Raw genomic sequence first — 24,317 nt, 5'->3', positions numbered from 1 at the left:
ACCTATCCAACCGGCCGGACTCCATTATCTCTTGGGAGGACCCGACTGTGGGGGGAGAACGCTGGAGACGAACAGAGCTAGAACCCACTCCGCCTCGATTCTAACTATCCATCAGATCCGATTCGAGGGAGACTATCAGAAGGGGGGAAAAGTAAAGGGGGAAAAAACTGGACCACGAAAGCAGCATGTTGCGATCTCATTGCTTAGGTATCTCACGGAGAGATCCTCATGGCATCCCTCACCATTGACATCATCATGGACCTGTCTTCACCAAGACTCACGTCCGTCCTCTCACAGCCCCACGCTCGGATATGTTCTCCGCCTTTCCTGTGACCAGCTATGCAATACCCTGCTCCCCAACAAAGAGACCAATATGAATTTGATAGGACCATAAACATTCCCACTGCGCCCTGCGCCTCGAAACGCTCTCCGATATTGCGACATCACTATGTAACCCCCGGATGTAAGCTTGACAGTCTCTCTAGCCCGAAAACCTGCATGTTATCCCCGGCCGGATTGTCTTGGCCGAAAGAGACGTACGCTCAAGGTCCTCCACATGGGGGATAACAGCACACCGAAGAAAAAGGTGTAATACATAAGCTACGGCCATGTTCCGCTGGCGACTATCCTCTCCCATCGCCAGCACGGCTGTCCCATTCATCCCATTTAGGAAGTTTTCTTGCAATAGCAGGAGTATATCACCAACAGGAAAGTAAGCCCGAAAGAGCCGGGCTTCCGATGCAACTAGTCAACCTTGCCGACCGTCCCTCAAACTTACAGATGGAACGTACTTGGAAGGCGGAGCACGAGATGTCCCTACACGAAGTACGAGAGGGATCTCCCGTTCTTTGGGGGCTTAGATGACGGGATGACGGTTTTGGTATTTCCCAGAGGATATTGGCTGAGACTACATTTGAAAATGGAAAAGAAAAAAAAAAGAGGAAAAGAAAAAAGAATGTAGCAATATCTTGGAAAATTACAAGAAAGAAAGAGGAAAACATGAAGCGAGAAACCATACATGCTTCCAGTCCCTTACACTCATCGTCTTACTTGTCCAATCCCACCAGCTTTTGGGGTGTCCCTTTCTCCGCCGCTTTTCTCTCCCGCGCTTTTACAGGAACAAGTTCCAAAAACACAAACGATCCCAGGTTTTGCCAAACCTACAACGTGCCGTTTCGGTCAATCTAGTATTGTTTCAAAAAAAAAAAAAAAAAAAAAGAGAAGTTCCAGAATCGACGCCGCCGTTAATAAAGAAACAAGGAAAAAAGACAAAAAAAAGAAGAAGAAGAAAACCGTCCCGTTTCCTTTGCTCCTTGATAAGCATGCCCGAGTCTTGTCCAAAGCGCAGAAAAGAAAAGAAAAAAGTCCCTAGGCCATTCCAAACACAGTCCCTCTAATCAGATCTCCTCCACGAGTCCAGTTCCTAATAGGGCGTGAACCCCCTTCCACGGCCTCGGTAGCCACCACGATAGCCGCCTCCTCGAGGGAAGCCCCGGCCGCCGAAAAAGCCACGTCCACCGCGGAATCCACCGCGGCCGCGGCCTCGGCCCATACCGGGTATGTTGGTCCGCTTGGGAACGACCTTGATGTTCCTTCCCTTGAAGACGCTCTCGTTTAGGACAAGGGCTTGGGCTACCAGACTCGGTTCCGTAAACTCGACGTACGCATAGCTAGGTTGGAGATGACGTCTCGTTAGTCAAGAAGCAAGGGCATAAAGGCACGCGGATAGAAACAAGAAAGGAATCAATTAAATAGACGGGAGGGAGGGGGCAGGACCCGAGGATTGTGTCAGGAAAGGAACGAGTGAAGTGGTGCGTAAACTTACCCCTTCGGTTGGCCAGTAAACTTGTCCAGCAGAATGGTAACGCGGTTAATCGACCCACAGCTCTGGAAGTGAGCCTGAATCTCCTCGGGAGATGCCGAGTAATCGACATTGCCGACGAAGATACTCCGGTTGTCGACGTCCTCCTTGTTTTCCGAAGTCTCGTGGGCTTGTTGGTTGAGGCTAGCCTGCATCTCTCTAAGCTTCGCAGCCTCCTCTTCCATTTCCGCCACGCGCTTCTTCATCGCTGAGATCTCCTCCTATTTCAAGAAAAAACATAATGCAATGCTTCAGTATAAACGTGTTCGACGGGAGCGGCAACATTATTGCCTTTTGTGTTTTGCGGAAATGATGAAGAAAAAGAGAGAGGGAGAGATTCCCAAGGCCGTTTCCGTCGTTGCTCTTTGGTTTGGCACTTTTGCGGATTTGACAGGCCCTCGTTCTTTTTCTTTTTTCTTTTTTGGATTTTTGAGGGAACACGAAAAATCACACAGAGCGCATATAACACACAAAGCGTACCTCCTCTTCATGGCCCTCCTCTCCTGTCGTGACAACAGTGTCACTAGGGATGGGGTCTTTATTCTGGTTTTCTTCCGACATGGTTGCGTCTCGGGATAAGGATCGATTCTGTAAAGCTCCAGTCAGTTGGGATTTTAGAAGTCAAGGCAGGGAGGCCCAAGACAAGAGACCATACCTTTTAGTAGAACACTTGTAGGTAGGAAAGAGTTAAGAAAAAAAGAATAGAATTCTGTAGAGGACTGAGGACTGTCAAGCTGGTTAACAACTTGGGAAATCACAGCATGAGAGCTCTAAAGATAATTTCATCACGGTGGGGTTGCCTGACGCGACAATGATCAGGTCAATGACAAGCACGGAGCTTCTGGAATGGGAGGAGCCAATGGAATGGGCATCAATGAAAGAAGGAATGGAGAATAAACTTGCTGAATAGAATGGGGCCACTTACTTGCTCTATAATCCACAAAGATGACAGGCTCGAGGAAATAAAATGATGGCAGGATAAAGAAAGTTGATGTTTTGTCGTGGTCGAAACTGGACAAAGGAAGCTCACGAAATATTTCGACCGCAGCCTTGCTCGGGTTGCTCTAGGTGGTCTGTGCGCGACACGCCAATGATTTTCTGCGGGATTACGTCGACAGTTGAGTACCAGCTGGAGCCAGCAGATTACGGCAGGCGGGCTCAGAAAAGGAAGTCGACTGACTCCTCCTGCCTTGCCTTCCTTCAACTTGGCCCAGGCAGTCGAGACACTATAATTCAGCAGAACCTCGGTATATTGATGAGATTGATGACATTGGTATTTCCTACTAGAATAATAAGCCGGAGTTCCGAGCTCCACCAATTGCACTAGGCACGATTTCTATCTCACCTCGTTACGTGCTGGATGACGCTTCGTTTCAACCGACAGCCTTGGCTCGAACAACCGTCGGCCGTTGAGCATGAGTTGAGCTTCTAGTATGCCAAGATGCCAAGCCCAAAGACAGGTCCTTTGCTATTCGGCTTCCTGAAGTCTCATCCTAGATCAAGGGGTTTTCTGGAAGGGTCGCGAGTGAATATATGGGGATCATGGCTGCATCCTCGCAGACGATCCGTCAGGAGTAACCTAACTTATGCTGATCATGATCATGGTTCTTGGTCAACCAATCCCCAACATCCTCGGGCTTGCGTGAGCTCATTCTATGGCAAAGACAAAAGACAGCCTGGTTACTCTGAGATCATGCTTTTCATACGAACACTCTGGGGTAACTGAATTCAGTGATCGGGATCGAAGCTCGGAGAAGTCCCATGCTCAGGAAATACTGCGGGACGTTGAAACCGACAAAGACATATAACAGTTGAGGAGGACAATTCGAGTCTCCTCTGCCACGTGCGAGGCCCTTTTTCTCTTACGTTGTCTCGACCCTAGGTGAACTCGTCTCAAGTATCGAGCGGTCCTTGTGGACATAGATCCCCTTTCGTGTCCTTGGGGTATCGCAGCGGAGGGGGGGACCGTGGTGAAGACATTGAGATGGAGCTGGACCATGGCTAATGTTATGCCCCCCCTGGCCGCCAACCCCTTCTTCTTTCCACCTCTTTGGCATTTATTGCCTGTATTTACAAATCACACGAGAAGAGCCAGCCTCTTCAGCCGTCCGAGCCTCCAATTTCATGCATGAAGTACTCTGGCATGCAAGCTTCGGTCCTGAGACACACATGAACCAGTCCGCCGCATAAGCACACGATGAATCTTAGGAGAGCAAGAAACAAGAAACAAAAAAGCAAAGCGTAAACAGTTGAGGTTACCTTTTTAAGGATCCAGAAATTGGAGCTCCGGTCTAAAACTCCGGACCCCGGATCCGCCAGATCTGTGCTTCGTGCTTCGTAGACTCCATTGGTCTCTGAATGCCCATACCGACCGTCACGGCCGTGTATGCAACAAGCTTTTCAGATCGCCAGAATGATTCGTCGCTCGGCACTAAAAGTGGGCGCGCCTGGTCTGCTGGGAATACAGAAGCTCGTTGTGTTGGTGCATGCCTACGCGTGTTCCGGTTTGCCCTTCATGCATTGGCCCCAGAGTGGGCGGAAACCACATGGGGAAACATTAGTTCAATCCGAGCGTGATCCATGTGCAGTCTTCCCATACTGTCTCGATGCAGCATATGGATGCATCAATTGATGTACCAATAGAGTCTAAGGACTGCAAACTCCCAACCCATTCACTTTTAGGCTGGTTGTCATAGCAGATGGAATACGAGCTCTGGCGACCACAGCTGCATAAACTGTTCGTCTCTTCGTATCTTTAATATCGACCCAACGTCGTGTTTCCTTGATCAGGTGCCTATCGAGGGCAAATATTGATATTGCTGGTGGGCGGAAACATGAGGAGTTCGAAGACGATGAGGAGAGAGTCGAGACTCTCCTTCGTCCATCGCTACGAAAAGATGAAACAGCGGTTGTGAAATTAGGCCTGTGACGCCACAGCTGGCAAAAAACAGGCAGGGTTGTTCACTAATTCACTAATGCACACACACTACGAAGTACTTCGCACTGAGTAGGCGTTCGAGTGAAGCGGCATCCTCCGTTGATTTGATTGATCCGGAGCTTTTCCACGGTGCCTGCGGGTACCTGGATTTAGTGACTCTGTAAACCCCGTCGAGGTGCCTGAGCTGCGCTGGGCCGAACCACCCTGGCGTACCAATCTCACAGGAACATCTAGGCGATTTGTGAACTCGCGCCTTGAGTACCCCAGAACAGAACCGGGAAACCTTCGCCGTTTGTGCTTCATATGAAGCAGTCAACACTGAGGCTACCATCAACGAGTTTGATCAATGATATCAATACTCTGAAGGATGGATGCGGTATTTGAAGAACCCTGGTATCAAAATGCAAGCTCAATCTTCAGGGGGGAAAGGCCTATGCCCATTTTAGCTCCTGGACTTCTCCCCATAATCACTCCCCTTTGCAGCTGAATCAAAATTGCCAGCCCACCCCCCCTGGCTCATATCATTTTGGATGAGAGGAAGATGAGAGGAACAACCAAACCGACTCGCCTGACAAGCACAGGCCTAGCCAAGATCCAGGTGAAATCCTGCATTGATTTGATGTTCTTTCCTTTTTCTCGTCAGGGGAGGTGCGGCTAACCAAGCCCCCCGCCTGGATCCCCAAATCTCGCACCACGTCCGGGCCGCCACAACCTCTGGGGTGTTTACGAGGGTCAAGGTAGTGTTTTCCCAAGGTCAGCACAAGGTCTCACACATCCCATGTCCAGATATTAAACCAAACCGGGTCCCCTTCATTCTCCTCGTCTGTTCCCTTTTTCCCTCCCCCCCAAAACTCTCTTTTCCAACCATTCCACTCGTTGAGCATAATAAAACCTTCAATCTTTTTTTGAAGATATTAAAAAAAAGTAAATATTTTGCATTTTTCGTTATTACAATCTTCTTTAATATTTAATCTTTCCTTTTAATACCCACCACACCACCGCAACAATGAAGTTCTTCCTCCCCCTCGCCCTCCTCGCCGCCGCCGTCTCGGCCCAACAAGAATGCGCCGCCGAGGTCATCGTCCAGACCTGTCTCGAGTCCGAGGGCAACAAGTTCAAGGCCTGCGGTGCCACCGACTATGATTGCCAGTGTGCCGCTCAGCAGGCCATCTCCACGTACGCTTCTTCTCTCTCTCTCTCTCTCTCTCTCTCTCTCTCTTTTCCCCCCATCTCCGTATTAACAAAACAAACAGCTGCTACAACAACTGCCCTGGCGACTCCCGCAAGACCGAGGCCGAAGGCCAAGTAAGCATCTACTGCGGCAACGCCTCCCTCTACGGCAACAAGGCCACTCAGAAGGCCGCCACCCCTACCGGCAATTCTGCCGCCGACTCCACCGACGCCCCCGAGGCCTCGCCCACCCAGGGCTCCGATAAGTCGTCGACTGGCGATGCGGCCGCTTCGGAGACTAGCAAGGGTGGTGCTGCTGAGCTGGCTATGAATGCTGGTGGTGTTTTGCTTGCTGTTGCTGGTGTTATGGCTGTTATTGTGTAAAGAGAGGAAAAAAAAGGGGGAAGGTTCGGGTAGAGAGAGTGTGGAGGGATGGGAGTTGAAAAGTGCTGGGATCTTTTAATTAATGGGTATCAGCATTTTGATTCGCCTTTTTTTTCTTGGAATATACACAATATCCTTGAGTTGTTGGTGTTGATGCTCGTGGTATCATGCGATGTTGTCTTGAGTGCATTTTTTCATCTTCGTTTTGTTTGGTTGTTGCTGTGGGCTACGCGACGCATCTCTTTGGTGGTTTCATGTTCTGTTTGCTTATAACCATCCCTGAAACCCAAACTGAAGGTTTCGACCGATTGAAGCCAAACCTGACGACCTCAGAGACAGCATTTGAAAAGAGTGCAATCCCTTGAACAATAGCTTGAAGTCTCAATCGCTAAACTCTGGCGTCTAAATTAATTTATGTTTTCTAATCATGGGACCATCGGGCCAGAGAAAGGATTAGCTGGAGATGGAGGTATAGCAAATTCTTAGTGCAATAATACGAACCAAGACTAGGTTGATCCAACCAACATCACCATTGAAACATACCGTCTAAATCAGCTTCAAGTTCAACAATTAATCCAATCTAGACATCACATTCAAGAGCAGACAGTAAACACATTTCTTTGCAAATACGGCTCATCTCTTCTCGAAGAGCCCCATTTTTATTCCAGCCGTTCCCAGCTCCGGATTTTTGCTCGAGTCTCCTGCCGGGCCAAATAATATATACACATCATGGCCCTCCTCCCCCCTTCGTCTTTATGTTCTTTCTTCTTTCTCGCTCTTTGTAAGGAAAAAACGACTAGGGGAAAAAACATACACAAGAAGAGGAGAATTGAGAAAGGGAAAGTCGACAGACAATAAAAACAGACATAGGATCCCTCCCCCAAGTTCCAAAGCAACGTAAAGAAAAAAATTGAAGCAAGGACAGAAAAAAAGCAGCCTTCTAAAGTTCCAGAATCCCTTAACCATCCTCCCCCTTCCCTAATCCCGAGAGGGACCCAGCTGTTTTGCACAATCTCAAGCATTTCCCTTTCCCGCACCAACTCCCCCCAACCTTGGAAAACCCAGCCCATAGCCAGAGAAGAAATGAAAAGCAGAAAGAAGCAATTGACATGCTTAGAGGAAAAACAGACAACCTTAAGAAAAAAAAAATCCGCTGCTCCTGTACAAGAGTGGGATAGATGACATAGAAGAAAAAAAGCTTTAAAAAACTATAAAAGAATAAAAGAGATAAAGCTGAGAACCCCCCTGAACCGGAACACCATGCAAGAAAGAAAAGCACTTTCGAAAGCAGGAAGACGAAGAAGAAAAGCCCACACCCCACCCCAGCAGCAAGACACAACCCCAAGTCATTGCCTAATCCACCACGACATGCCGGATCGTTGCTGTGACCATCGTGTGGCTAAGCAACCTAAGCATTGGAGGTGGAAAGAAGAGCTGAGAGTGTCTGGGGCTAATAATATATCATGAACTAAAACCGAGTATTGTCAAAAAAGGACTAAGGCGAGCAGCCCAACAAAGTGAGAAAGTCGAATTGAAGTGAAAAAAAAAAGAAGGAAAGAAACGAGCAGGAGAAAGTCGGCGATGAGGCCCTCTCTTCAGAAAAGGCATTCGGCGCAAGGCTCTGTCTAACCTCGTAGCCTAGACATTGCGAGCACCTCGTCGGTCTCCGGCGTTCTTCATCGGACTGACAAGAGTCACCGCCTTCTTGTTCTCCTTTCGTAGTCGGACAGCGGCGCCGGTGCCAGATTCGCCATGATGCCTCAAGGATCTGGGAGCGTCATCGTCCATAGCGATGTCGGCAACGTCAGAAAGCGACTCGGCCTCCATATTGTCACTGGCGTCGGATTCCGAGGAGCCATCATCCGACTCGTCGTACTCGCCATCGTCGCTAACGAGAGACGGAGCATTGTTGCTAGCCGAAGGATTGGGGCTCATGTTCGCATCCAACTCCATGTCCTCATCCGCCTCCTCGTCATCATCATCATCATCGTTTCTAATGATGACAACTTTCGTCTGACCTGGTTTCCTAGATGTAGGCGCCGCGAGGGGGAGGACAGAGGAAGGTCCAGTCTTACTAACGGGTCGTGTAGTAGCTGCGTGGTGACCGGCGGGCATGCGTAAGACGGGAGGGGCCGAAGGTGGGCTGGCAACTGAAGGTGTCTCGCTCTCATCCATGTCATAGCCGGGCGAACATAGGTCATCCTCGTCAATGTCAGCCTTGGCTTCGGTAACGAGCTTCTGAAGATCGCCACTGAACTGCTTCGCCTTCATCAGACGAGAGAGGTAGGGCGTGTCAGACGAAGGGATCAAGGATCCAGAAGAGGACGAAGTCGCGTTCTTGGCAGCACCAGGAGCAGGAGAAGCAGTAGGGATTTCCGACGCACTAGGGTGCTTTCCCTGCTGGTACAGCCGGAGAGACTCCTGGATGCGACGCTGAAGGTTCGAGAAAGCTTCCTGTCTTGACACTTCCGACTGTGCGTAAGGATGGACGAGACCCGTGGGCGGAGGCGGGACAGCAGTAGTCGTAACGGCGGGCGGCGCAGATGGCTTCGGTGGAGCCTCAATGACTCGCTTCGGCGCAACGGGGGTTTTGGCGACCGTAGGCACCTCGATGGGATGGCCGCTGTGGATGGCGGCTTCCTCATGGCTCTTGAAATCCCTCCTATGCGCAATGCGACAATGGTTGATGAAGCCCTGGATGCTGAGAAAGTTCTCCCTATGACAGTCGAGGCAGACAAGCTTGACCGTTTTGCCGTCGGATTGGCGCTTGAGAACGCAGGGACTATTCTTGTCCTTGGGAGTCGGGTATCCGCTCGTGAGCGACTGAAGCTTCTGGCCTGCAGTACCACGGACGGGTCGCTGCTTCCCAGCAAGAGACGTGTCTCCGGCGCTGTTTCGGGTAGTCCTTCCTTCGACCGTCGCCGCCCTCGAGCTGCGCATTTCGTAAGGATTTTGCCACTCGGGCAGCATGCCGTCGAACATGGGATCGGGAATGAGCCATTTCGAGTAGTGCCTGGCATAGGGTCCGTCAACAACACCAAAGGGGGGCGCCCATCGGGGAACCTCTTTGCCACGTTTCCGAAGAGCAGGACCCTTTCCGCTGCAAATCTCCACCATCTGATCCGGAGTCGGGCAGTTGATGGGGTAAGGAATGAGGTGGCAGCGGCGCAGTTGCTCCAGGGCGACCTGGCATTTGGCGAGTTCCTGGTCGATCAGTCTCAGCTCGTCATGCTTGTAGAGGATCTCGAGTCCGAAGTGAAACTGAATCGCGTCGCGCGCTCGGTCGAGGCGATCATCGGAAACGTGCGCCGAGTTGACTTTGGCGTCGTCATCGAGAGGCGGGGCTTGAACACTTGGCTGCTGCTCCTCGGGCTCAGGCTCGGGGTCGGATTGCTTGGGACGTTTTGAGACAGGTGCACTGTTCAAAGAAGCCTCATCGCGTTCCCTCTTCAGGGGCGGTCGCGCCACGTAGGCGCCGCTCGGACCGGACGTCGCTATCGTCGGATTAATCGAATGCAGCTGCGGCGTGGGAAACGAGTGAATCATGGGTCGATCGATCTTCACGCTCTGGTCACCTCCCCTCGAGTCGCTTCCCCAGAACCGAAACATTTGCGCGTTCTGATGGGCGATTTTTGGGAAAGAGAAAGAGAGAGTTTAGCGACTGTGGGCGCCTAGTCGCGACAAACAAATGTTGCTGTGGAAGGGATGCAGGAACCGGGTGCTGGAAGGTGGCGAGGGAGCTTGCTGTGGAGTGCTGGAGTCGCGCGATGCGAAAAGTGCGGAGGCTGACGTAACACAAAGTCAGTATGGCGAATTAGTTATTTCAAATGCTGCAGCCTAGTCGCGGCAGCTAAGCTACCAGCTCGAGGTTTGTGGTTGGTGAAAAAGACAAAGAACAAAAAGAGAGGGGAAAAGAGGGGGGCGGTGCGACAAGGTCAATCGCAACGGTTGGATGTGGCGAATAATTCTCTTTGCGACCCCCCGAGAGGCCAGCGATGAGAAAGGAGGGAAAGGGGGCAAAGGGTAGAAAGGAAGGGGCGGAGGGAGGCGGAAATGGGGGCAAACAAACAAGTGAAAAACAGTGCCGTTGCGACCGATGCGCGTGGGCTTCTGACGTTGTGCGAAAAACAAGAGAAAGAAAAGAAAATGAAGAAAAAGAGGAGAAAATAAATCAAGAACTACTGAAAGCCTCGATTAAAAGGAACGATTAATTATTTTAAGGAAGGCGCGAAGTAAAATCGGACAGTTGGAGAGTCCCTTTTTCTCTGCTTCGCTGCTGGTGATGTCTCCGTTTTGGGGTGATTTTGGGGGATGTGAAGTGAGGAAAAAAAAGGTCATCTGGGGGAAGGGAAACAATGAAGGGAAAGGGAAATTTGATGGAAGGGAAAAAGCCTCGGACAGCGAAGTGTATGAGCTGAGTTTTGGAAGGGGGGACGAGGAAACGAGGAAAGGGATGGAAGGAGCAAGGGTTGGTGGCATGGGTGGTATGGGTACCGGGGGAGGAGGGTGGGGTGGCGTTACGGGGTACGTTTATAAGCTGACGGCGTGACAGTACCTTTTGTACTCCGTCGCGGTACTGTACTAAACACGAGGAAGCACCGCTGCGACGTGTGTACCACTACAGCTCTGCGTCGTAAGAAATGATACTTTGAATACAGTACCGAGCGAGCACGTGTTTGTACAGTACAGGAAACGCAAAGCTTAGGGGTGGGCTCCGGTTCCTTGGCGCTGATTGGTCAGATCACCAACCCAAAGGGGTGACTTGATCTGACAATGAGCAAAAAGGAAAGTGTTGACCAGATATGAGAGACGGGGGAGATTAAAGACAGCATCCGAAAATGAAGAACAGAGTGAGCGCCAGGAGCCTGGCGCAAGAAATGATCGCTGCATTTTTTGATTGACGATTTTTATTTTTGGGTTCTATTTTTTGCCCTTTTCCTTTCGTTTTCTGCAGCTTGTCCTAGACCACCCGTCTCCGCACTCGATATTTCCGAGTGCGACAGTTCAGAAACTTACTTTGTAAAATCTTACCATGTGCCGGACCACTGTTGCCTGTCGCGGTGTTGTCGGCTTTGTACGCGTAGGCTTTCCAAGTACGAAGGATGCGGAAAGGTACTTATAATAGCGTCCACCAATTCTCCCATCGGTCCCGTTTCCTAGTGCTCGTTGTTAGTGATGGTACTTCCTTCGTACTGAGGTAAGTTCAAAGTGTGGTGTCATATGAGCTCTGACCATTTCCTCCGCTGGCGTGGTTTCGCGGATGGCACCGCTTCTTATCGGATTGATCGAGCCTCGCTGGCTTCGTCAGGCTCCAGTTTTATAGGGGAGGAGCATATTCCATGATCCGACTGTTCGCCGCCGATACGAGGTAGGATCCTGGAAAATGCGGAACGAGTGCCCTATAGGCGATAAGAATGGTACAGTGCAGTGGAGTTGCGCAGAGGTAACTTTTGCAAGTGAGCTGGTCCTACTTCGATACTCAGCTAATGTCAAGCATCATCGCCCTTCAGAGGATGGCTCTCAGTGGAGTAGACACTATACTGCGTACGTAGGTTCGATGCTCGTTGTTCGCCCCATTTTTCTGAGCTGCGAAGGCGTCATCCGGTGAAAACTCCGCATTTGATCTTGTATTACACTAAATGATTGCGCACCATCAGAAATGGATCGCCAGGCTGGGCTTGTCGCCGAGAGCTCTTGGGTTATTATTGTTTCTCTCCAGGATTCCCCCCTTCGAGACAGTTCACTAAGAGCTGCAGGCATGAATGAATAGTCCCTGGAAACGGGATTTGAATATTTACTTCGTACGTACGAAGTATTTGATCCCTTATCAACGAGAACCAGTGACATCCATCGAAGGGTACATTTGATCGATCAACACAATTTACCTTCACCCACTAAGCCTGCCACTAAAAACTTCAACCCCCTCGAACTAAGGTTAGATCTCCACCAAACCTGTTACAGGGTACGCTCGACGATCTTGAACTGAATTGAAAGCTCACTGCGGGTGCACTTACTCATAGAGTCATAATCAACCCTCTACGGGCGTCCTCTGGATTCTCAGTTATCAGAGGTAGTAATCGCTCACTCAACAATCGCAGCCTATCACAAAATTTCCATCCTTCCGCCTTTTCTTTGTGAGTGATAGACCAAGGTCTCGTCGCTTCAACCTGCGAAATCCGGGGGGGAAGGGCCGTCTCCATTCGGCAATTTAAACCTGATGTTGCACCTGCACGTTGTCCTTGGCTAAGCTTGGTTTGGCTGGGCAGGCGCATTCTGAACGCCCCAGATCCAGGCCAGGTATCAACTAGACCCACTAATGCTTGAGTCGGCTAGGTATGAACAAGCTCTGGTGGACCAAGATACGAAGTAGCGGACGAAGTCGTACCAGAACGAAGTACGACGTAAAGAGTCGGCAAGAGGAGGGACCCCCTAATAAAGTTCAGTGTTGCCCTTCAAAAGCAGCGATCCCTTGATACTCGATTCTTGAGCCGCAACTAGCTGCCGAGACATGCCTTCGCGAACGCCAAGCAGCCTCACCCTCGCCAAACAATAGCGAATTTGTTATCATCCAACGGCTTTCCCAGATTGTGGCACACCCTCCCAGCTTCGTTTGTTTCAACGTCGGCGTCATGCGCTTCTGCCTCCTACCCTCCGAGTCCCCCAAGGTCTCGACATGTTAGCGAAATACCCAGCGCCCTCCAAAATTGGCAGCCTCCATCTCGAGGATCAAGCGAAGGAACTCGGAGGGCAAGGCTCATTCATGATATCCACTACCGCCACTAGTGCATCCACTAGGGCGGCCTCCCCCCACACCATTCGAGATCGCAAAAGGACTGAGGCGAACCAGAGCTCGAGGAGGGGAAGTACACTACATCACAAGAAGGTTCATGATCTCAATTGTGCCGTTTGTTGGTGGCTTCAAAAAGGCCTGCAACCACGAGGATCCAGTACGGCGAGCCAACTTTAGCAGGCATCAACACCTTCATGAGCACCCAAAATGCTTGATGGGTAACTCCCTAACAGGTTTCCATTTTTGGGAAAGCCCCCCCTGCACTCAATAGGAGATCCCCAATTATCGTGACGCTAGCTGGGGTCACCGTCAAGGGCGGACCCCTGCGATCGCATTCCGGAACGAAAATTGATCGAAGCAGCTGCATGAGCCCTGCAGCCTGTGAGGCCTGAAGAGGCGACTGCACCATCTGAACATTGAATCCCGCCGTTTGACCTCTAACTTCAAGGCAAGAAATTACATAATCCGGCTCACTGCATTGCATCGAGATTGTCGAAAGGTCCAATCTGGCAGCATTCCAATCCTCGAGGTGAATGATGCCTGAAAGTTTCTAGTCCGACCTTCGATCAACTGCGGGGAACTTGATGGCCCGATCTGTTCCCTTGACTCCACTGGGGCGCACAGAGGCCAGCTTCCTCCGAGCGCAAGTTTATTCGAGCATGTTGTTAATATTAAGCCAATCTTTGCGGCCCCGCCGTAGCAAGAGCTCTCTGATCCTCCTTTGCGATTTTGGGATTCGCACCCAATCACGGCAGAGCCTGGTTCCATCCGGAAACAGCGCACTGACCATCCTTCAGATTCGGCAACATTACCAAAATATCGCATCTAAAACTAAAAGCGACAAGTACAAAAGTACAACAGGGTACATGAACCACGGGTTTGTGGTCCGTGGTCCGTGGCCTGTGACAGAAACCATGGGCATGAAACATTCGGCCAATCATATGGGTTTCTCCAAAGTGCTCTCAGTCTGAGGGCCGCTGTCTGAAACCGTGCTCTCGGCTGAAGGATTCGATTAGAGAGAGGGATTTCATATTGACAATGTCTATGACGAGATTCTCTGGTCTCTGTTGTTTACTTGATATTAACAAAGTTTCCGCGCCTCGATATTTTCTTCATCCTGCCGTGGCGTGGACGGTTTGGAGGTTCTCGTGTGGCGCCCTGAACGTCCACGTCCCTCAGCGCGGGAAAAGGCATGATGATAAATCTTGTGGCCCAATTCTGAAACTTCCTCGGGTGATATGATACGACAGATCGATATGCACTGCACTCGGGCGTGGCCCTCTCGCATAGCGCATCATCCCCGCGAGAACGGAACGGATTTAGCAAGAGTCTGCTATTGTTTTAAAAATAGAGCTTGTCACTAGCCCGTCATGTTAGAGACGGGGACTAGGGTCATCTTCCAGCAAAGAGTCCGTGTTAGTTGGTAAACTTAGATAGTAGGCGATCTAGCTTCGAGAAGGCGATATATAAAGCTGTTATATTTTGAGCCCAAGACATTTGATAGGTGTAAACGGCTAGAAGCTCTCCATGATGGCGAGAAAGAAGAGATCGATACCTCAGGACTGGCCATCCTCCCAGCGACTCTCCATGTACGTATTCTATATGATGCCCGGGTGATCCTCAACGCAGAAGCGATGGGCAGATGCATCTACACCGGACATGATACTTTCCAGGGTCTACGATGTTGAGATCAACGCCGCATCCAGGAAACCCAACCCATCGGTAGTTCCATCCATGTACCGGCACAAAGCATATCCTACTTCATACAAGGGTCCATTGCCCACATCCAAAGCCTTGCTCAATCGTTGCATCACGAAGCCAAAAATAGTTCCCATGTGCTTGGTAGGTCCCTGTGTTGGAGTGTGGGGGTTGCAGTTGCTGACCACGCCGTTGCGTCTTATCGATAAGCTCAAGTTTCCAAGCTAAAACCAAAGATTCTTACCCACGCTTCGGGAAAGGTGCCTCCGATCTTCTCTGCAAAAATTCGTTCATCGAAGACGACAACGAGACTCTTATTATCCTCCTCGAACACCCTAATCATCATGCGCTCAACACGGCTGCTTATAGAAATTTAACATCCAGATCCTTGAGACGCGGTATATCGCCGTCAATTGACCAGAGTCCCTCGATCCAGCATCGAGCAAAATGGATACCCAGTCTTCGAAGAGGAAGGGTTCGACAAGCGTTGCGAACCAGGCGCCAGGATCCAAGAGGAGGAAACAGCCGCCAACCGCGGGCAAGAAATCCGGGAATACCCACGCCGCAAAAGCAGCGACAAAAGACGCCAGTTCGGAAGCGCACCCGAATTCGATCCCTCTGTGCGAGTTCCACGAGGCGACCCTCGCCGAACTGAAGGCCAAGTACGATGTCGTCGTTGCGTCCGTGTTGTCGTCTACCAAGATCCGCAATCGAGTCACGAGAGTCGTCGAACACCTCCAAGGAAGCTCAAAGACTTCGGAACCTACAGAGAACAAGCTGGTACCTCTTGCGCTCGTCCACGCTCGACCACCCGAGGTATGCAAGATGATTACGATTACGGAGACAGCAAAGGGGATATTGGCCAAGGAGGGAAAGCCCGTCTACCAGTACAACCACTTTTTCGAAGTGCCGCCGAAACCTGAGGACCGGTCCGTCATTGAAGAGACGGTGATTGGAGACAAGGCTGTGGAGAGCGTCGAGGAAGGGGATGAGGAGAGCGATGATGGGTTCGAGAAGTTGGAGATTTACGACCGAGCTGCGAATCCGATACGTGCGTCGCGAAAGACGAAATCCCTTGCCATTTTTATTTCTACCGTTCCTGTCCCGGAGCTCAAGAGCAAGACGGGCGTCACAGAGCAGATACGCGAGTGAGGGTTGATAATAAGGCCATTGCGGGCGAACTGACTACTTCTACGCTGCATCCAACATCGATCATCCAACACCCAACAACCCGGACCGAATCCACCGAGGGAGCCTTGAGAAAAGCCCTCTTGTAATACCAATACCCCGGCATTTCCCAAACAGACAGAATGTGTTTTGACGTACCCAAGGTCGGCGGGGCAAAGACACCAGCTGGGGTGGAATCATGTCTCGCCGATATGACTATACCGAGATTATACAAAAATGACCCAATTCACAATGAAATATGCAATTTTACAACCTTGGATAACACCGCACCCATATGCCCTAGCCACGCGACATCCTCCCATTTTCGGTCCCGTTCCAACGCCCACAACCCTCTCCCCCCGAGACTCAACCGAGAGGCTCTGTTTCAAGCACAGATCGACGAGGCCAACACAGCATTCTCTTACCCTCCGAGCCAATCAACTCAGACATTTCGGCATTGCGTCTCAGCCGATCTCAGCCAAAAATGTTCCATTCCGGACAACCTCCACCGCAGATGCTTCCCCGGTTTTCCTAACACCACACTCTTTAACGAGGGGTAGAATGGTCCTTGGCGGAATAGACTATCCTTAGGACAAAGTTGACGACAACCGCCAACAGCAGCATAATAGCCAATATCGTAGGACCGAACCTGTCGTCGAAGCCGGCCTGGCCGCGCAGCCGGATCGACTTGGCTCGCCAGTGGTACGTCACCAGCGCGTAGAGCAAGGTGAAGACGGAGACGCCGGTGAAGAAGAAGGCCGAGATGAAGGCGGGTCGGTCACCGAAGTTGAGCATACCCAGGGAGAGAGCTCCGAGGACGACGGTGAAGTTGAGCCATGAGAGGAAGGTACGCTCGTTGGCGAAGAAGACCTTGGGCTCGACTCGGGTGGGGAGGGCGATGCGCTTGCCTGGAAGACGGGGTGGAAGAAAAAAAAGGTCAGTTACATGATGTTTCTGTAACTCTTGTAGAGGAGCTTTCCTCTCTTTGAGCGGACTTACCCTGGGACGTCTGGAGAAGAGGCTGGCTGGACATTGTTGTAGTTGATGAAGGCGTATAGCTATGAACTGTACGAAGTAGGTGGATCGCAATTCGAGTCTTGGCAACGATGCGGAACCAGGTGATAATAACAAGGCTGATCAGAACTGGAAAGCTCAAGGACTGAGGCCTAGTATCGGGTTCGAAATTATCGATGGACAAAAGTCAGTTGAACCGAGTAGAGCTTATCTGATAATTATAGACGGACTCAATTGCACCGGCAAGGTCGAGGTTCCAAGAGCTAAAGGCGAAAGAAGAGGGAAAAAATGTGAAAATGGGCAGGAAGAACAACTTGAGTTTCAATTGACGTCGATTTGGAGATCTCCAGAAGTTCTCCCCCCACTGTGAGAAAGGCTTAAGAGTTGACACTGTACGCTGTACTCCGTAAGTACACACGTGCGAATTGTCGCACTATGGTTGGCTGGGCACCTCAAGCGACCAGGATAAATGCACTGCCAGTGCGGTAGTGCACTGTGATTGGGCTGAATGAGCCCACTGAAGCTTGAACTCGACCCGGTACCTGCGTTATAACTCGCTTAATAAGACATTTAAAGAAGTCGTGTCCAGGTATCTCCAGCTCACCCGGTAGTCACGTGCTAGATTGCTCAAAATATAAGCTGAGGCTGTGCGACTGAGACAGGCGGAAACGACCGCCATCAGCTGCCAATAGAGAAAATGCATTGTGGATCAGGCAACATGCACGTCCAAGCAACCACGCGACGAAATGGGAAACAAGCAAACGAAGGAAGATAAGGCAACCAAATCTTGCATTCCCCAAAGCTCCACCTTCCGCTTCAGACAGGCACGGCTATAATCAACAACGAAAACCAAACAACGAATTCCACCATCCCATCGTGTGGTGTTTTGATTCTTCTTCTCCTGCCTTGTCTCCAGACTTACGTCTTGAAGCTTTGTCAATCCTTAGCGGTTTCGATTGACGGACGAGCGAATTCCTCGTGGCTTCGTTTTGTTCCCCCTCGCGCCGCGGTCTCCCCCCTTTTGCGAACACGGCTCCCAATTATCTCCTGATATAGCCTCGTTTCGATATTCCTCCCTAATCATGGCGAGCCCGGTATGAAACCAGATCTCCCTTATTATCCTCCCGTGCCCCCCGATTGGGGTGAGGAAACTCTATAAATTTATCATCAGCCCATATGTTATAGGGTAAAAGGAAGACGGGGTTTTTTCTTGAGCTAACGTTTATGAACTATATAGCCCGTCCCCTTCAACCGCCTCAAGCAGATCGCCAATGATGTGCGTTTTCTTCTTCCGTGATCCACCTACCTATTTCTTCCCCCGCGATCGATGGAGAAGCGGTTCATAACCAACAATATGGGCCTCTCCTATTGAGAGGAGAGGGTCTCTCTACGAAAGAATTCGCTCGTGTCCGGGGACTAACCAGGCTGTTTTGCATTCTCTAGGCTTGCCAAAGCGCCATTGGCTCCGCCGAGTACTACGATCATTCCAAGACGGAGCAGTGGAACTCGACTATAATCGTTCGTATAACCCCCTTCCAATATCCATTTCCCCCTAGACAACTAAACAAACCAAACACGTCACCTCCTCCAGGTTTTGCGACGAAAGCTAGAAAATAGAGCGTGAAGCAAAGCTAACACACATCTCCCCCCCAAACAAACAGAACTCCATCCTCAAAGCCGTCATCGCCGAATCCACCACCACCGGCACCCCACCCGCCTACAAATTCGCCTGCAACTCCACCATCGTGCAACACCTCGTGCCCACCTCCCAGCTCAACAAGGCCAAGGGCAGCGCTGTCAAGGATGAGGAGCCCCATGTGACGACGAGCGCCGAGGAGCCCAAGAGCACCGACGGCAAGCCCCACGTTGGCAGGCGGGGTATGCATAGCGCTACGGGTGCTTATTGGGATGAGAAGAGGGATGGGATGTGGAGCTTTAAGTATGATGGGGGTGAGGGCAAGGGGATGGATGTCGTTGTTATGTTGATCTGGATTGGCATTTAAGGGAGGAGCTGGTGATGATGGATGAAGGGGTTTGAGGAGGTGGAGGAAGGGAAGAAGTGTGTTGAGAGCGTACTGATTACGTGTGGGTAGCCAGGTACGAACGAGACTTGGGGGGAGGTGAGAGACTGAGAGGCAGAACCTGGGCGTCTCGGATTGGTCTTCTTTTTTTTTTCTGCACATTTGTTCTCCTGTTTTTTTTTTTTTTTTTTTTAACTTGAGAAACGTCGTATCATCTCCGCGTACAATTTTCAAATCTTCTTTTTCTTTTGCCACATTGGCCATTTGCTCGTGGTGACCCAGGATGGCAGACTTCGTACGGGAGAGACTGACGCATGAAGCGCCTCCCCGCCTTTGAACGTGGTTGCCGAGTAAGTTGGATTGTTGAAGGCGGGAAAAGAGACTCGGGCTGTCTGGCGGAACAAGAAGCATAGAGGACTGCTTTCTCTACGTCTTAGATTCAAGGTGGGGGCGTATTGCAAAGAGACATGTTCCCATATAGAGGAAACCAAAGCCTCTTGGACAACGCAGCTAGCGCACGAGGGAAAAGTAGATGGAGAAACGGGCTCATATTTCAATCCTAACGCCATGTCCTATCTTCCGTATACCATTAATGCCAATCTTGCCTTTCCCATTCCCTTTCTATGAAGCAGATCTCATACGCCCGTTAACCCATAAAAGCCCACTTAACACCTCACTCACTTCACGGGACTCACCAACCTAAACTCCCCACTAACACCCTCAAATCCAGTAATATCTCCCCCGAGATTCTTATAATCCCCAAAATACCTAAACCGATACGTGCCTTCTTCGGCGCCTTCATCCTCCTTCGTCTCCCAAACGAGATCCACCTCGCTAAACCCCAAGAGCTCGTTCGTTCTCCTCCAATGGAAGACGAGATACCAGTCCGAATCGTCGCGGACGACTTCCCAGTCGTCGTCGGCGACCTTCTTTTCCACAACGGCAAAGGTGTCTTCGAGACGGAGGTTGTTGCGGGGGTTTGCGGCAACGAAGGTGGCGTTCACGACGGCGCCGAGGGGACACTCCTCTGCCACGTCGGTGAGTACGTCTCCGAATTTTTTGAAAATGGGGGCGTTGTCGAAGACGACAGGGCTGATGAAGTTGAGGGAGACGTTGGTGTTGTCGGGTGGGAACGGTTGGGGGAGGTTATTGGAGTCGCCCGCGGCGGAAGACCTGGCGAGGTAAGGGAGGAAGGTGAGGGTGCGGTTGATGTAGGCGGCGAGTGTATGGGGGCCGTAGAGCGTTGAGGCGCCTTCGTATCGTTGGATACTGTTTGAGCAATGTTAGCCTTTTGTTTCCTTACCATTGTAATCCTCCGCCACTAGAGACACACCTGTATTCCTCCTCTGTCGCAATATAATGGGCATAACTATTCGCCGGCCCACCCAAAACCACAATCGGCTCCGTTGATCGATCAAAATCCGAGGAAAACAGTTCCTTTGCTCTATTCCTCACCGCGTCCTTCCAGCGACGCCCACTCATAGTAGTCGCCTCACCAGGACTCACGATGATGAAGAACTGTCCGACCCGGAAAGCCTGGATATCGACAATGTTGGGCGTCCAGTCATAAGGCTCATTCATCTCGCCTACGTCGAGGAGAATCGGCTTATGGCCTTGGCACCTCTCCTGTTCATCCGTGGGGTCCCTCAGAAGATGCGATACCACTCGCCATACAGGCATGGTGTTGGTCTCGTTGGAATGGTGTTGTGTGAAATCAAAGGCACCTGGACCGTCGGATGTCCCAGCTGCGAAGGAGTATCCGAGGGAGGCCGGGCAAGCCTGGGCTTGGGTGCCGTTAGGGAGTACGAAGTCGAAGAACGACATGTTATGGAAGACGTGGAATGACTTGACGACGCCACCCAGAATTGGTACCTCTTCTGATTCCATAGTATCGTAGAGGTCTCTCGCCGCCTCGAACTGTCTCTTTCCAATCTCGTAGCACGATGAGGCGCCGTTATCCTTCGCTCTGAAATAAGGACCTCGACCGTGACACTTTTGGCTCCTGCCGTCAGAACAAGTACTTCTTTCGAAGCTACATACACCACCGGTATCATCCTCGCACCAGGCGCCGAGAACATTCGGGCTAACATCTCCTACACTGGCCTGAGAAAATCCGGCGACGAAGTCATCGCTGACACCGTCGAGAAGGCGCATGTCCTTTTCCAGCAGATCGGCAGCGACCCCTTTGTTGTCGCCGGTGACTAGAGTATTGTTCCCAAGCATCGAGGTCCCATGGGTCGGGAACCAAGTAAGGACGCCGATAGTCTTGTCGTCCGAGGACCTTTGGAACTTGAGCATCGTCATGTCCTTTTCAACGGTCCCGTCGTCTATCGCGCTAATGTTATACCTGTTCCGTTCTGCAGCCGGGTTCGCAAAATAGGCATAGAGACTGCGATTTATGCTCGCACCGTAAACCTTCGTAAGCCCGACACTCAAGCGGCCGGGTGCCAAACTTTCATGGGCTCTCTTGATGGACAGAAGGGCACCGTCGACTATGGCCTTGAAACTCTGCTTATCGAAACCTTTGCTCGTGATCTGCGGTAGCAGATAGTTGAGCCATGCACCCGGTCCCGAGTGAGAGTGCGTCGCTGTTACGGCAAGATTATGTTGTCCGTACACTGCATATTCGGGTCCCAGGGCGGACAGTCCAGAGAGGATACCATAGCGCACTGCGGTATCTCCGGATTGCGTATCGAGAACGAGATAGACGAAGCGGTCTTCCGGACGGCTGGTACTTCCAACAATGAAGGCACGGGAGTATAGTCTCTGGCGTAGACCGGTGCCGACTTGGTTGGCATCGGCATATCCCATCAAGTTTATCTCGACGACCGGGCCGGTGATGTCGGCTTTGCCGGCGCCGATGAGATATTGATCGTCATCGAGGACAACGGGGAGTCGGACCTTCGAATCGCCGAATATTCCCGGGAGGACAGGCTTCTCTGGAACTCGCAAGATGCTAGTTGAGATATAAACAACGACCAGGGAGGAGAGAAGCGCGGTCAGGAATAGTAGAGGTTTTAGTATGCACGGGCGTGTCGATGGTGCCTGACGGCTCGACGAGCCTCGAGCGGACTGATTTTCACAGTCCTCTTGAGGCTTCATTTTTACTAACCCATGGGAACACAAAAACGCTGTGTTTTGTTTTGGGTGAAGGTTAAATGAAGCTCTGGAGTCTGCTTTGTGAGAGGTTTATGGCTCGGGCGGTTTTGATGTTGAAGGTGCAGCGGTTGGGTGCAGCAGCCCTATGACGTAGTCTGTTGCTCCAATGGCAGTTGTGAATCGTGACCATGGAGCAAGGCACCATCGCTGTTTCTGTTTCGGTTTCGCTGCTTGTCCCTAACACCTTCTCGATCTCTGGCCCAATAAGAAAATCCATGGAGGAACTGTCTTGTGACACTGGTGGTCTCGGAATGTGGGAGCCTCGATCCTCGAGCTGTTATTCTACAGGTCAAGCTGGCCGAGGAGGACTTTGGACACTCGTTATTTCACCCATGTCCATAATCAATTACAGCATTGAAGCTTTCTAGCACCTCTTGGCTTGTCTTAAGGGAGTTACTTGCTATCCGCTGTGCATTTGGCAGCAGCTTAGTACACTCTTCACATGTCAAACCAACAAATCCTACTAATAGCACCAGAACTCGTTACAGGAGCGAGCACCTTAGCAGGGAATCAAACACGGTAATGTCAGTCCAGCAGTTGTCAACTTTGAGTTGATACCCAAGCTCCCCCAATATGGGGCTTGATAGTGTGGTTGTAAAGGAGTGCATGCGGCGGCTGACTCCAACCTGGTCAGTCGCAAGACAATGGATTTGTTCACGTCCATGATGGTGTGCTCGAGACCCTTGTTGGTGGGCCGGAATTAGATCGGTATCAAAATATTCCGTATCCATGGGCTCGGAGGTGGATGGGGAGAGACGGCAGAACAATTGGAGTTGGAAATGTGATTAATAATGTAGAATGTGTGTGCTCTTGTCGAGTTGGATCCCTCCCAAACACCAACTCGGCGAGATTTCGCGATGTTCGGTTTGGAATGCTTCAAGGGTGAGTTTCGGTGCTCTAGGGTTTCGGCATTTTTGTTGGAGGGTAGGGAGCGAAGAGTTGTGAAGCAGACTCATCTCGAGTTCACAAGATGAGGCTATGCAAAGGTACAAATACACAGGTACTACATTAATATAATCTGCAATCTCTACCCCGCCCCCACCTTCTGCTTCACATCAAGGGCGTGCAGTCCAGCATCGTTGGTTGGTGTTAACTTCCTTTTCGGACTACAATTTCTACTATTTTACGCTACAATTGTACTCAGCAATAACGACCCTGCTGGATTATAAGAAAGTAGAATGTACACTGCTCATGTTATCTATTCTAAACATGTGAAATACAAAGAAGGAAATCGCATTGTATCCTGAGGGCCGAGGGATTTTCAGGTCGAAGGGAGACTGTGAGACTCTTATTTGACAACTTAGAGTCAGTCTCTCGCTTGCTGGATGATGCATCGCTGAGAACATTGATGAGGAACGAAAAGGAGCACCGTTGACCCGAAGTCCGAAACGGGTAGATTGATGGCCCCCGGAATTCATCAGATAAAGGCAAAGCTCCCATCAGATCTTTCCGCGCTTCGGCTCACAATTTTTAGCCCGAGCCAGCCGAATCTCCGTAAAGCTCCGCCCTCCTTCTCTGCTCCCTTGTCGACAATGTCGTATCCTTGATTACAGTAGGGCGATGGCGCAAGCTTGACCGCTAACCATTGAAATAAAAGCTCCGTGCTTCGACGCCAAAATGGACATGGACTTGGGCGCCCGGCTGCCCAGCCAAGCAAGCACGTCACAGACCCGACATGTCACTTGCCGCATTCCTCTGCGGGATTTCGTACATGAACAGACACGGCAGGTACATCTAGGCCTGAATCTCACGGCCAGGGCGATCAAAAAGACAGGGGACGGCATTCTGGAAAGTCGGGTCCGTGAACGTTGACGCATCACTGATCCATCAGATCGACGCCATAGCCACAAGAGAAAAAACGCCTCAATTCTATAGGCTTTGAATGCTCGATCTTTATCGGTATCAGACACCGTCCGAATGGAGGGAACATTACAAATTCAGGGTCCTGCGAAGGGGACCGCCCCCTCCCAAACTGTATCGCCTCCCATTCTGATACCGCACACCCAGGTTCATCGGCTTGGCGGTGGATGCGTCTGCCCTTCATGCCCTTTTGGGAGAGCTTTCGCAATGCCTCGGAGAAGCTCAAATCGCGCAAGTACCTGTTATTAATCTGAA

At 50.9% G+C, this 24,317-nt stretch overlaps 5 protein-coding genes and 2 pseudogenes across 5 annotated transcripts; 3 read left to right on the top strand and 4 right to left on the bottom strand.

Annotated features, from left to right (window-relative positions):
- Positions 1 to 1,423: 1,423 nt before the first annotated feature.
- SAPIO_CDS2677 (uncharacterized protein) lies at positions 1,424 to 2,422 on the bottom strand (the record flags this gene model as incomplete). The annotated part of the gene is made up of 3 exons (XM_016785636.1): positions 1,424 to 1,670; positions 1,826 to 2,082; positions 2,342 to 2,422. The coding sequence occupies 3 exons, from the start codon at positions 2,420 to 2,422 to the stop codon at positions 1,424 to 1,426; spliced, it is 585 nt and encodes a 194-aa protein (XP_016645012.1).
- A 3,383-nt stretch (positions 2,423 to 5,805) lies between these two features.
- On the top strand, positions 5,806 to 6,353 carry SAPIO_CDS2676 (uncharacterized protein; the record flags this gene model as incomplete). Its single annotated transcript, XM_016785635.1, has 2 exons — positions 5,806 to 5,975; positions 6,053 to 6,353. 2 exons carry the CDS (start codon positions 5,806 to 5,808, stop codon positions 6,351 to 6,353), a joined length of 471 nt encoding a protein of 156 aa, XP_016645011.1.
- A 1,638-nt stretch (positions 6,354 to 7,991) lies between these two features.
- On the bottom strand, positions 7,992 to 9,962 carry SAPIO_CDS2675 (annotated as a pseudogene; the record flags this gene model as incomplete).
- Positions 9,963 to 15,288: 5,326 nt separating this feature from the next.
- On the top strand, positions 15,289 to 15,993 carry SAPIO_CDS2674 (annotated as a pseudogene; the record flags this gene model as incomplete).
- Positions 15,994 to 16,554: 561 nt separating this feature from the next.
- SAPIO_CDS2673 (uncharacterized protein) lies at positions 16,555 to 17,041 on the bottom strand (the record flags this gene model as incomplete). Its single annotated transcript, XM_016785634.1, has 2 exons — positions 16,555 to 16,916; positions 17,008 to 17,041. 2 exons carry the CDS (start codon positions 17,039 to 17,041, stop codon positions 16,555 to 16,557), a joined length of 396 nt encoding a protein of 131 aa, XP_016645010.1.
- Positions 17,042 to 18,104: 1,063 nt separating this feature from the next.
- SAPIO_CDS2672 (uncharacterized protein) lies at positions 18,105 to 19,025 on the top strand (the record flags this gene model as incomplete). Its single annotated transcript, XM_016785633.1, has 4 exons — positions 18,105 to 18,116; positions 18,260 to 18,298; positions 18,466 to 18,540; positions 18,684 to 19,025. 4 exons carry the CDS (start codon positions 18,105 to 18,107, stop codon positions 19,023 to 19,025), a joined length of 468 nt encoding a protein of 155 aa, XP_016645009.1.
- Positions 19,026 to 19,720: 695 nt separating this feature from the next.
- SAPIO_CDS2671 (Neutral alkaline nonlysosomal) lies at positions 19,721 to 22,145 on the bottom strand (the record flags this gene model as incomplete). The annotated part of the gene is made up of 2 exons (XM_016785632.1): positions 19,721 to 20,312; positions 20,377 to 22,145. 2 exons carry the CDS (start codon positions 22,143 to 22,145, stop codon positions 19,721 to 19,723), a joined length of 2,361 nt encoding a protein of 786 aa, XP_016645008.1.
- Positions 22,146 to 24,317: the final 2,172 nt, after the last annotated feature.

This window comes from Scedosporium apiospermum (genome assembly GCF_000732125.1).
Source record: "Scedosporium apiospermum strain IHEM 14462 chromosome Unknown SEQ_SAPIO_0086, whole genome shotgun sequence".
Taxonomy (NCBI): Eukaryota; Fungi; Ascomycota; class Sordariomycetes; order Microascales; family Microascaceae; genus Scedosporium; species Scedosporium apiospermum.
The sequence above is the reverse complement of the archived record's forward strand: the minus strand, read 5'-3'. Positions and strand labels throughout refer to the sequence as shown.